Genomic DNA, 13,757 nt, shown 5'->3' with positions numbered 1-13,757 from the left:
AAAGTAGATAGCCATACCTTTTGAATGGTTGCTGAATCATAATGATCATCGTATTGCCGAGAACCAGCCATGTCAACATGCAATGATACGCATTTTGCAGCCGTGGGGTTTTGTCAGTTAATGGGAATTTTTTGTTAAGTCTTTTTTTTCGATTCCGATCTTGCTATGTCTTCAACCGTGTATATTGCAACAAAGCAGGCAAGCATATAGCATTATCCTTCTACAACTCCTATCAAGCTATATCACAAAGAGAATTCATCGTGGTAGTAGTAGCAAGCGTTTTGTTTTTATCGTTGGTTGCTTCATGTGTTTGGATTCGCTGCCCATAATAAATAATTATGCAAAGTTTCATGATAATAGAAGAAGGCCGAGATTTTCCGATTCGTCACTTGGCGTGGAACTGCTTAAGAGTAAGTAGACTGTTCTGAGTTCGGATGTGAATTAATTAAAGCCTGTTATTTAAAAACCGTTATATACAACAATATGCATCACTGGTGAATTTATTTTACAACAATTGATTATTAATTACATCATTCAAAACAAAATTTTGAACAACGATAAACAAGCCCGTCATAGCGTTTATGTACACGAGTTTGATTTTATCTTTAAGTTTATTTACAATTTTAAGGCAAGAGCATATCAAAAATCTACTTCACTAATGTTGCGAAATTTGTTTTATCATCACATTTAATTCTATTTACACGATTGGAAATTGTAAACACGTCACGTATATGCGCAATGTTTGTAATTTGTTTTGAGTTTTTTTTTTTCATTTTTGTTTCGATGAAAAAAGGAAGAACGATTTTAAAAATTTAACATGATTGCATTTATAATTGCGCTGTCTTTTCATTTTTGTCGATGTTTCCACAGTGTGATATGTAGTAGTATTTTTACAAAAATATCGCATACTAAAATAAAATCAAGTTCAAAAATTGATATTACACAGCACATGCTTAAATGATGATGAAGAACGCAGTTCGACTACTCGTTCGGTACGTGCACCTCCTTTGGTTTTTCATCATCTGAATCCAGCGATAAGCACCCTTTCAGATAATCTTCCATTGTACGATAGACATGCTCGAGAACTCCACTCAGTTCATGCCCTTCATCGGCGTAGCTCTGAAATTAAAATAATTTGTTCCGTAAATTTTATGTAAAACTTGAATGTCGAAGAATAGGTCGACTGTAGAGGTTTAGACTATCTTTAATCCCGGCTTATCAGTCAATAATTCAATATAGAACGAAAGATTTTTAGAAATATGTCATAGGGGAAATACAGGTAATGTCAGCCTAATACCCCGGACAGACTATGGTTTATATCATGTAATATAGGCTGTCTTGAAATGAGCACTCATACATAGGATTTCCAGTGAAAACTAGATGTATGAGTGCTCATTGCAAGACATTCTATATTACATGATATAAGCCATAGTCTGTACGGGGTATAAGTGTCCTTAATTTGGGTCCATACATAAATTCAGCAATCGACTAAATTTTCAATAGCAACCAAAAATTTCCATTATTAACGTCCCAATAACGCGTTCATCTAGATAAAATTGATAAATAGCAGATTTTTAGCGATGGGCCCAATATTAGATCCATAGGCCAACATTAGAGACATTTCCCCTACATAACTAATATAAACTTATACTCACTTGATATCCGAAAATTGTTCCTGATGCAGTCAGTGCTCTTGCCAGTTGTATTCCATGTTGAAAGGGCGCAGATACATCTGCTAATCCATGCATCAGAAGATAAGAGTTGGAAGGAATCTGTTTTCCTCGTTGTGTAGCATCTGCTTCAACGTATGCTTTGTAGTTTTCGGCCGGTGCGCCTAAAATCCTTTCCGTAAACACAGAATCTATAGATGAAGAATAAATACAAGTTGTTTTAAATACGTGTTAACATTTCCTACTTTGGAGGTGTAATCATAATTATCAATAAAAATGAATCATATTTCGGCTGAAAATCACTTCTAAAAAGCAATAAAAAAAAAAGAAAAAAAAAAAATATATATATATATATATATATATATATATATATATATATATATATATATATATATATATACTTTTTTCGGGGCTTAACACTACTGCGACCAGCGATTTAATCTATTGTAGTATATCCCTTGTCCTTAGTTTAGTGCATGTCGTATTACTCCATCACTATTGAGAAATGATGAAGTATTCGATTTTTTTACAGTTGTCATTCTTGCATTTATCGCTAGGATCTGACTCTAATTGAAAGGTCCCGCTATGTATAACCTTCGGAAGTATTGAAACACTCTCCACACTCTGGTTCGAGACTTCCCCCCCCCCCCCCTTTGTGAGGGGGCTTCCATACAAATGAAGCAGAAAAATATAGCATGCTTTTTTTAATCGGCGCATAAACTCAAGTTAATATTGAATTGAAGTTTCCAAATAAAGTCTGTTTGAAAGTAAATATGAACGCAGGATCCAATGTTCTGAGTCAGTTTGTTTATTATATTTTGACGAGTAACTAGTAAATATTTCATCAACATTGATCAACATGTTTCAAAGTTATAGACTAGACTGGCCCACAAAAATAAAAGTTCTAACTTTCCACGGGCCAACCTCTAGATTTGTGCGTTTAGATGAGAAAACCATTCTCTGGAAGTTTTAGATTTTGGATAAAATACATGAAAAAATGACACTCCTACACTCTATCGATCATAAAAAAAATCCTTATCCTCGATTTGATTCAGATTTTCGAAACTTGTAGTTCAGTTGCTGAAGATTTCATCATGAAACCAGTTAGTTTTATTGAGATATCAAAAGCTCAGCTCGTGTTACATCCGAATGAACTGAAATTTTCAGAGAGTAGTTTTCTCACCTAATGGCAAAAATCTGATGGTTGGCCCAATGAAAAAAAAAATTAAAAAAAAATTCCCCTATATAAATGTGGGTCTGTTTATTATAGACCATGGAACTTGAAATAAGAAAATGCATGTTGCTCAAACACCAGGAGAATTTCTTTTGGTCTGATTCCATGTTTAGAAAAAGTATTAAAAATTCCATGATCAACAAATGCATCTTAATTAACTGTTGTAAGCAAATTCTTAGCATGAGCACAGAAAATTTGTCTGAAAACGTATCTTGGGACAGATAGCTGAGGAAGAAGGTGTTACGGTAAGAGACTGTCAAAACAGGGGTTTCCATACTTGACTTGCCCAAAATATACTATGTCGGCTACTTTATAGTGAGCAGAAACATAGTTGTGGTTGGCACCGTCCCTGGCAAATCATGAAAATTACGCCCCTCTTCAAAACGGTTTTTTCGTTAAAGATATTTCATTGCTAGTATTTCACATATAGTTCTTCATTTCAAATATTTGATCTTTGTACTTCAATGAATTTTTATTATTACACATACAAGTTATGATATGTTGAGTAAAATAAATACATACAGTAATACAATTTGTTTTTATCAGTTAAGTAACGCTTACTTTTCGTTTTGGTTTTTCAGTCTTCAAGAAAAAGCACTTTGATTTATTTTCCGTCGATCTTGTTTTCCGTGCTGAGCACCAATGCTACCGACGCTAGGGAGGCAGCTCGCACACCCGGGCCCTACCTATCGACCCATCAACGCATGAACCGGGGACCAACGGCCTTACTTCCCTACCGAAGGAAGGCGTGATCAGAGATGTTATGCCTCAGAACATCCCGGCGGCGCCGACTGGGATTGAAACCAGGCCTGCTGGGGTGAGAGGTAATCACGCTTACCACTACACCACTGGTGCCGCTCAGAAATAGCACTGATTACAGTTTAATCATCGCCGACGTTTCAATCCAGCGGTGGGGATCACGATACCCTTCTCTTTTTTTTTTTTTTTAATTCTTTATTAAAGAGATTTTTAGCCTTAGGCTAGTTCATCTCTAAATACCCTTCTCTTCATCCATCTGTAGGGAATCACACAAACCACACAAGGTGATTAATAACGAGCGCTGATGATGATCCCAACCCCTGGATTGAAACGTTGACGTAATAAAACTGTAATCAGCATTTTTTCTTGAAGATTGATAAGCTGACACGAAATTATCTATTCATCACTCCAGTCAAATATCCCTAACATCGTTGAAAATCAAATAAAAATTTAACCTTACGTGTCTTAGCTGCAGAAAACTGATGCAAAATATCATTAAAAATCAAGTTCTGGAAGGGAGCGTTTGTCTTTGCCCATTTGGGAACGCAGATGTCTTTTTATAATTTTGAACTTGCAGGAAACGATAAACAATTCTTAGAGTCGTTTCGATACTAGGAAAATGTTCAAGGATACTGTTCATAATTACTGATGGAGTCGAAGGGCTCAGGGTAGATAGTAGCTCTCTCATCTATGTCTTAAATACTTCCACCTCTGATCCACTGATCCACTATAACAATATCAGAATAATACTTAAGCTCGAAGTCCATCACGACCTTCTTCAATTGGCATAGTCATAAAAGTTAGTCCGATCCACGATATGATTGTTTATCAACGCTGTTCCATCTGTTATAAAATGTTGTCAAATACGGAGCTTACTTCTTGTTGAAAACTGTCTTCAGTGAATGGGGAGCTCGATCATTTTACCTACGACCAGGATTGCTGCTAAACTTGCTCACCATGGCCCTTATTACCGATATCACTTCACGGTGAAGTGACAACTTGTCACTCACGGTGAAGTGATTCCCATTTGATTTACACGGCAATCACTTCACCGTGAGTGACAACTGGTCACTTCACTTCGTTTTCACCGTGAAGTGACACCCATAATAAGGGCCCATGTCTATAGAAAATGCGATGTACGTAGAGGATCCCACTGCTTCCTTGTATTGGATGACCTGCATCCAGAGTTGCGACCGATCACAATCACGGTCGTCAAACAGCTGATGTGCTTGTCGAAACTCTCTCCATGACCATCCATCAAGTTGACGAAAGAAGTAAAAAGCTACTGGTGAATGTCGTCTTTGGTTGTGATCCATCACCGATCTGGTCATTCCCGAAAATCACGACACTCATATGTGTTCGTTTTGAAGCAGTTGCTGCTTTACTGGCTTATGTGAGTGTGTTGGTGAGTGAGCCCAACAGCTTCCGTTTAATGTTGCCTGCTTTGTTGGTAACTCACACAGTCGCGCCTGTCGAGACGAACTTGGAATGCGTAGGCATTGTTTTCATTTTCTTCTGTCGTTTCGCTTTTTCTCATGATCGTACTGCAGAAGTCTTCACTGTTTTCGTTGTGCTTTTCATCATCAGCAGCGAGTGTAACGTTTTGCTTGTAAGCAGCGACCTTTACTGGTGATTGTTGTTTGCCATGGTTCTACCTCTCACTGCGTGACAAAACGTTCTATCAGCGATAGTCGGTTGATGCGTAGGCGAGTGTCACGTGAGAGTCATGATATTTTGCATCACTGCCTGCATCTCTTGAAATTCTTACGGATCGGATGGACACATCGTTCTATCGAGCTTAGCCGTAGCGTCTGCTGGAGTCGAAACAGGATTGCAGTTTACCAAGTTTAAACGAATATATCTTCCTGCCAGAGCTTGCCTTTCTATCAGTTGCGAGTGATTCTTAGACCTAAACAAAACTTTGTTTCTCCTAATTCCTAAATACTGAGCGACTGTTGAGGAAAGTTTTAAATCTCTTCTTCATCTCCTGATCGTTGGTGAATAGAAGAAAATCGTCCACATAGCTGGTTACAAACATCATTTGATATCCATCGAACTTGAAATAGAGGCAGGGATCCGATAACGAACGCTCCAATCCAAATTCACACAATGCTTCGTCTAACTGGAGATTCCAAACCCAGCTTTACTGTTTCAAATCGTAAAGTACTTTCTTCAATCGACAAACCTTTGACAGATCCTGGATGAAGCCCAGTCAACTTACCTTGCATGAAAGCGGTTACTGCGGCTTTTTGATCCACGTCCAAATTATGTTTGACGACCAGTGACCTCAGATATCGGATCGTCAAGTAGCGCACAACGGGAGCATATACCTCATCTTAATCTACTCCGTAGAGCTGGTAGCAACCAGTACCAGACCTGCCTTGAATCGTTCCACCTGGCCGTTTAGTCCTCGTTTGGTCTTGTGCACCCACTTATTGCGACTCGCTTTTCTGGTTTTGTTCTCCTCCAGCGCTTGAATCTCCTGTTACTTGGCCTTCATCCATTGCTCTATATTTAGTCGCTTGAGATCATCTGCCGTCTCAGAATGCCTTTCGCCGGAAATCTTTGACATGGTTCTGTGAAGTCATCAGGACAAATCTGTATATTTGCCTTGAAGTTGGTGCTCCCGACCACTGCGCCTAAATCCCTGCTGCTCATCAACTGATCTATTTTGTTGCGATAGGAGTGAGGGGGGGGGGGCGACACATCTAAATCTCAATTCTAGATGCCCAAAAAATCTCACACTAGCGAATAAATCTTCGAAAAATCTTCTTTCATTTCTCGCATCTACTTGCATTGCGCATCATCTTTTTGCAAGAAATCATCAAAATCGTGATAAATCTTCTTTTTATCTACTCAGCGTACGCGCAGCTAGCCACAGCAAAACACAATATTTCCTGCATCGTAGATAGAGTCGTCCCCCTCGGTTGGGAGCGCGACATCAGCCGTTGTCACGTTGGTTGAGGAACCGGGATCCACCTCTGTATCGGATTCTAGAAGTTGATGGTCACCAGTTTCTAACCGAGAATGCAACTCTATGAACTCTGCAGATTGATACACCACGTCCCTACTGATGATGACCTCGTTTTCAATCAGGATGTACACTCTGAATTTTCGGCATAATCAACGAAAATCCTTTCTACGGAAATCGGATCGATTTTCTGTCGCTTTTGCTTTGGACAATATACCATAACTTGGGATCCAAGCACTCGCAGATGCTTAAGGTATGGTTTTTTCACCCTCCATGATTCTTCTGGCATTTTAGATTCCAGTGCACGATTACGGCATCTGTTCACGACATATGCAGCGGTAGACACGGCTTTCGCCCAGATCTTCTTCGGTTGTCCAACACTATTTTGACGAGCGCACTGTTACTACGCTCCGCTATTCCGTTCTGCTGATGAATGACTCCGTCCCTCATTATGCTCTTTTTTATCCGGGACGGGTCTTCACAATCCAGCTTCTCACTCTTCTTAATGTTTTTGACGAATGCCCGTAGAAAATGAGTGCATGGTGTTTGACGGAGGGGGTAATTTTTTGCTCGATTTAGCGTGACATAATTAATGCATGGGCGGTTTCCGAACAGTAGTTATTGAATTTAGCTTCGACTTGAAAAATTATTTAGGCTACGAGAAGATCTAGGCACATAACTTTTTCGTGGTGAGTAACTGGCATTAAGATCTCAAAGGAACACATATTCACCCATATTCTTGTTTTCGTTTGAACCGTATTTTCCATACAAAAAAACTTTATTTTTTGTATGGAAAATACGGTTTGAACGAAAACAAGAATATGGGTGATTAGCAAGAGGCAAGGCAGCTCCTATTCATGAGCAACTTCAGAGTTGCTTTTGAGGCACCTCGAGTAACTCACATTGCTCAGTGAGCAAGATCACTTTCATTTGCTTTCTCACTTTTCGCATCACATCAACATAATATGTTATATTATGGAAGTGCGAAGCCGAAAAGCTGTTTTCAAGCAAAACAGCAACAAAAATCGGGGACTTCCGGCCTACAACTCCAGGCGAGTATGATTGCGATTCTGGACTTTCGGTCCTAAATTTCCTTCGGTTTCCAGCTCCCGGGATCGGGATCCCCTCGAATGGCCTACCAAATGATTTCGCATTACCGGCCACTAATCAGTCTACATACTGACCATCCCGCTCTCGTCGTGTCATTCAGGCTATCTAACTACGATTTCAAATAGACAAATCTACATTCTCTCAATTCTCTTCATCGACTCTCTCTTTCGTAAATAACTCGACAGTGAGCATGCATAAGGGCGTAAACGCGATGATCGATACTGTTCGTCGACTTTCTCTCCAAAGATTTTAATAGTACCATCAGATAGGGGAAATTTCCCCCTACCTGATAGTGGTGTTAGTATGCGTGAGGGAGCTACCAGTTACGCCAAATCGGCGATCAAATGCAATGTTTACAAAAGCTGATACGTCCCTTCGAAAAAGTAGTCGAGATTTGGAAGTCATATATAGTAGAACCACTCCATTTTTGAGTTCATATCCGTTCAAAAAAAAAGGTTATGTATGGGTTATGCTTAGTAGGACGGACATTAGATTCAAAACGCTACCACAATATATCAAATAACTGGTCGCAGTGGATTTATGTCCCGTATTGAGAGTTTAAGAATAAACATTGTTCCGGTTGAGAACTGAAGAACTAATGATAATTTTATTTGCATGTTTAACGCATCTAAACAATGGTTGCTACGTTCCCAGGGTAAAGTAAACTCTTGAATCGTAGATTACAGCTAAAGTACAACAGATTTTCATCAGCTAAAGTATAATAAAAATGCTGTCAAAATTTTCTGGCTCTGACTAATAGGGAGCGGTTGTACATTAAATGCATCCAAATTTACTTTTAACCAGACTTTAAACTTCAATGAACCAGTGCAGTATGAGATCAGGGAGAATGATCTGGAACCGATTGAGCTGAGAATAGTAAACACAGGATATTTTTAACCATCCTTGGAACAGAGACCATAACTGCCCTAATAAATAGCTACCATATGTAAACAACACAATATATGGTACAACCATATCATATACTGTTATGAAATGGTGGATAGGTACCTCTTTTGGTTATTTTTTTATGCGGGTGCATGCATAGCTGTCCCAAAGATGAATACTAAGATGAAACTGTCGGAAGAAAAACTTTCAATTTTAGTGTCCTCTTTCACGGTCCCTTTCATCCAATGAATACCCCCAGTATGCAAGGTGATTTAGTGGTTTAGCTGCCCCCTCGGCAGAGATGAAATTTTGCGCGCTTTTTTAACAAAACAATCACACCAAAATCAGAGATGTCCCATTTTTTAATTACTCGATTAACAACTAATCGAATATTTTTTGTTCGCTGTCCTGTCATTTTTCCACCAATGAGAGTGCAAAACTTGTTTGAAACGATCGGTAATGATCCTGTGAAGAAGTTAATGCTTATATCGGCATGATATAACCGATTAAAAATATTTTACTGTTCGGTTCGTTAATCGATTAATCGATTATTCGAATGAAAATCGGCCATCACTAGATGAATGTGAAACGTCTTTTCAAATATAAGGACCGTACATAAATAATGAAACAATTTGAAAGGGACCGGGGCTAATCACAAATTACGTCCCCAAGGTAACTGAAATAAACACGAGTGTTCACCGGTTGGCTGTCCTAGTTAGCTTGAGGTCCTATAGTTATAGTGGTACAAGTTTTGCAATACTTTTTTTATAAAGGTTGATTTTTATATGTAAATAACAGCATAAACTCAACTTTTTACCTTTTATCGATATTGAATCTTTTTGGTCTTATTTTACTATATTTCTTCTTCCTCTACATTATAACAAATATTGTTTACTTACTGTAATATAACCAGTCTGTTATTGGTGATACCGATATACCACACTTGAAGACATTTTGCTGCGACCCTAAGATCATGGCTGTTACGTACCCGCCGTAGCCCCATCCCCATACGCCAACTCTGTTCTCATCTAAAAAATTTAGAGTCTCGAGTAGGTACCTGTAAAATTTACATTTTGTTAATTGATGACAAAATCTCGTTCGTGTGTAATGCCAATAAGTTCTAATATGTCATGTCATAAATCTATTTTCTATGTTTTTCTCTGGAAGATCTACATTTTCAGAATTTGAATGGTTGACGTTAAGATCCTCCAGAAAGAAATATGAAAAGTAGGGGTTCGGTTTTGGCGATAGAGGTAAAGACGTTAACGCTGACGTTAACTGACTAATTTTTAAATGTACCTTAGTGCTGCTATTTGATCTTGAACTTCAACTCCACCAATGTGTCGGTACAAAGCTTTTTTGCCTTGCCCTCTTGCTCCACGTACATCGAGTCTTATATAGACAACATCATTATGGCTTGCCATATAGGTACCCCAATCGATTTTGAACTCGTCTGAAACTGCCATAGATCCAGGTCTGCCGTTACTAAAAAGGATTCAGCATAGATATACATTCTGTTAGTATCAGTGCAACACAGTTTTACTCACACTTCAACTAGCACAGGAAATGCCGCATCTCGAAGTTCTTCTCTCCAGCTGGGTGGAAGCAATAGTTGTACAGCTGCACGTGTCCCATGCGGCAATGGAATCTCGAAGGATCGTTGGGTTGGAAGCGCAAGTTCTTGTAATTTCCTTGTAAATGCAGGCCTAGTGTCATACAAAACGCGTACAAGCCGGTGATTTAGCGCAGTATGAACCACTGTATGGAAAAAATTAAAAAACGTATAATTTAATTGTTCATCGCTATAGGTAGTTCAAAAGTAATCGGTTATAATTAGTTTAAAAGCAACATTAACTTTCATCACATAGAAGTGGTACTTAACCGAGTTTAATAATTACTACATTTAATGCCATACGTCGACACAAATAGTAGTTTGACATTGCTGAACTGGTGTTAAACGAAGTGTTAGTAATAATTGTTTGTACATCAGCGTTAGTCAAAAACTAAAGCACTTACAGTGTTGCACATTTTTATATCTATTCCTGACAATATCAATTTCCGGAAACCTATGGCGAGAGAACATTGGTTCCATTTGGAACGGTATATGGAAGAAGGAGTAAACATTATTTTAATTATGTTTACTCCTTCTTCCGTAACACCTTTTAGAAGATTTGATAAATTATTCGTAAAATCTTAAAAGATGGCTACAATTATAGGTCTATTAAAAAGTCTTACAAAATTAAACAGGAACAAGTGTCATTATTGGTTTTGATTTAGAACATGAAGTTCCTTAATGAAAAACTTAAAATAAATAGAAGTAAAACTTAAAAATAAAGTAAAACCGCAAGAAATGTTAGTGATATGCCTATAACTATAACAATGTATAAGGAAGAAAATCCGATAATGCGACACTTTTTTCACGAGTGATGTAGAATTCGTGATCAAAAGTTGACCCTCGTGGCGAACATAATTTCAACATAATGATGGTTCCAAAATTCCTTCACGGTGAGGTATGGAAGATTTTTTAAAAAATTTCGTATTATATTATACATATCTAAGCATTTTAATTAAATTTGGTTTCACCACGGGTTAAAAAAAAGTTAAAATCTATACATCCATGCGAAATTTTTTAACCACCTAGCGCACTACTTTTCTCTACGTCGTGTACCGGGCGAAATCGAGGTAAACTGCATTTTACGCGGGATTGTTGTCTAACATTCGTACAACGTTTTCCACCCATTGTACCCTTTCAGCAATAGCGACTTTCTGGATACTGGGCCCACCCTTTAAGTTGCGCCAGTTCGTGGTTCATTGATCTCTTCCATACGCCGTTTTCATATAAACCACCAAAGTAGTTCTTAGGATGCGTCATCATCATCGAGCATTGTCCACGTCCCGTGCCCATGACGAATTATCGGTCTTTTCAGCGTCTTGTTCATGGTACACTTAGTAGGGACAAGATTAAACTGACTTCCGGCAATAGTTACGAGTTATCAAATGTCACTTATGATCCAACGTACACAAATTCATCGACTACCTCCCCCCCCTCTATTATTACACTTATGTGAGCTCTATCGCGGTCGGTTCCTCGAGCCAACAGATATGTAATCTGATGTACTGTTCTACCACAGCTTGGAACGTTCTTGCGACAATTTCCATGTCATCCGCGAAGCAAATTAACTGGCTGGATTTATTGAAGATACTACCCGCACGTTTCAACAGGATGCACAAACTATCGCCTTGTTGAAGACCTTTGCGTTTTTCAAACGTGTCCGATTACGCACTCAATATCTTCACACAGCACCGTACACCATCCATCGTAGCCTTGATCAGTCTAGTAAATTTCTCGAGAAAACCGTTGTCGTCCATTTTCTTCCATAGCTATTTACTATCAATGGTATCATACGGTATATAATTGATGAATAATGCTATGAGGTATGACGAGGTATGCGATCCCGCTGATACAACGTATATTCTTTATCAGTCAGGTCAATTTGTTGAAGGAAAATCAAAGCGGTATGATTTATGGTGGGCGGAGTTAAGTCTGGTTGCAGTAGTGTTTATAGGGAAGTTGCATAAACACCGCGTGTATTTTAAATAGGTTGGCCAACAGGTTGACGTACAAGTCGAATAGCAGATTGGATTGTGTATGGCGCAGTTGTGAAATTGTTTCTCAGTTGACGAACTGATTGAAAGGAGATCCGACAACCAGTCGTAGAATCAAGTTGACAACCAAGTTGCAGTGTATATAGGTTGCATAATGAGAATCGTTGTACCTGATTCTATCTGAAAGAGCTTCGTTTTCTGAGTACAACAATATATTTTTTCAATCCCATTTACTGTTTGATACTAAACTAACAAATTGACAGCAAAGATAGTGATTTTTTTCAAATGTAATCACACTTATTTAAAATAGTTGCCAGTGCTCCAAAATTAAAGAAATTTTGGATTTCGGTTCCATTTGACATGCAGATTACGAATATACAATTACCTTACGCATACGTAATAGAAAACTCGAACATATCAATTCGAAGAGTAAAGTCATTTCCAAATACTCATCCTCTCTAGCAGATACGATCTATCTTTTTTAGTCAAGGGGTGCGTCAATTTTAATCAAACTATTTAATCTTAAATTTTATAATTAGTAAAACTAATGCTTAATTCCTACAATCACCTCTTCGTGGTGCGTTATGGTGTAAGATCTACCAACAAACCACACCGAACCTTACTGTCGTAAGATGACAATGTGACGTAAATCTATTTTGTGAATTGTTCAGAAAACAGTTAATTTGGTTTAATCTCACGATTATAGCGCAACAAGCATTGAAACAAGGAAAACATGGATTGGTCTTCATCAAAGTGATTCTTAATTTTCTATTCGTTGTTCCCTTGCTGATGCATGGTTAATATAGGTGTCATTGCTTGATTTTGTTGCTAAGGAATCCAATTTTGACTGACAAAGGGGCGTGGCTTTGGAGGGTACGCTAACTCTTCGAAAGGTATTTATTTATTTCGTCAAGCAAGAGTAGACTACATACAATGGTTACAATGTTTTATGGTATAAATAGCAGGACCATTCAATTAGAATCGGTTCCGAATGGTAAGTATGACAAATGTAGCAAAACCGAATACTTCATCATTTCTCAATAGTGATGGCACTAAACTAAGGACACGGGATATAGGGGAAACGGATGTAATGTTGGCCTAAATGCCCATAATATGGGCCCGTTAAAAAAATCAGCGGTCGACTAAATTTTCAATAGCTACCAAAAATATCCATTAGTACCGTCCCAATGCGTCATTGCGCTAAAAATCTGCTATTTATCAATTTTATCTAGATGAACGCGTCGTTCATCTAGATAAAATTGATAAATAGCAGATTTTTAGCAATGGACCCAAACTTAGATCCATACATTAGAGCCATTTCCCCTACTACAATTGATCAAATCTGGTCAGTGTATTTATGTCCCAAACAGAACAAAAAAGCAAAACAAATCACAGTAGCAGCGATAGGCGGCAAAAGATGATCTGAAAGCACTTTGCAGGCTGCGTTGGGAATAGTGATGCTCGGTAGTTTTCACACCCTCTTTGTATATTGGGCGTAAGGGTGGGTCAACGTTACAACCCC

General features: G+C 38.3%; 1 protein-coding gene across 2 annotated transcripts in view; it reads right to left on the bottom strand.

The window, feature by feature from the left end:
• Positions 1-811: 811 nt before the first annotated feature.
• LOC135717129 (dipeptidyl peptidase 4) overlaps positions 812-13,757 on the bottom strand; it is a 57,525-nt gene continuing 44,579 nt past the window's right edge. For both annotated transcript variants that reach the window (XM_065239077.1, XM_065239078.1), the window contains 5 exons: positions 10,177-10,387; positions 9,929-10,114; positions 9,529-9,686; positions 1,656-1,861; positions 812-1,119 (listed from right to left, as the gene is read on the bottom strand). In XM_065239077.1, coding sequence (XP_065095149.1) covers positions 982-1,119; positions 1,656-1,861; positions 9,529-9,686; positions 9,929-10,114; positions 10,177-10,387 — 899 coding nt within the window. In that variant the 3' untranslated portion in view covers positions 812-981. The remainder of the gene's footprint in view (positions 1,120-1,655; positions 1,862-9,528; positions 9,687-9,928; positions 10,115-10,176; positions 10,388-13,757) is intronic.

Source organism: Ochlerotatus camptorhynchus, unplaced genomic scaffold (genome assembly GCF_037179485.1).
Source record: "Ochlerotatus camptorhynchus isolate MF236.1 unplaced genomic scaffold, CSIRO-AGI_Acam_v1.1 ptg000047l, whole genome shotgun sequence".
NCBI classification, from domain to species: domain Eukaryota; kingdom Metazoa; phylum Arthropoda; class Insecta; order Diptera; family Culicidae; genus Ochlerotatus; species Ochlerotatus camptorhynchus.
Note: the sequence above shows the minus strand (reverse complement) of the source record. Positions and strands in the feature narration are given on the sequence as shown.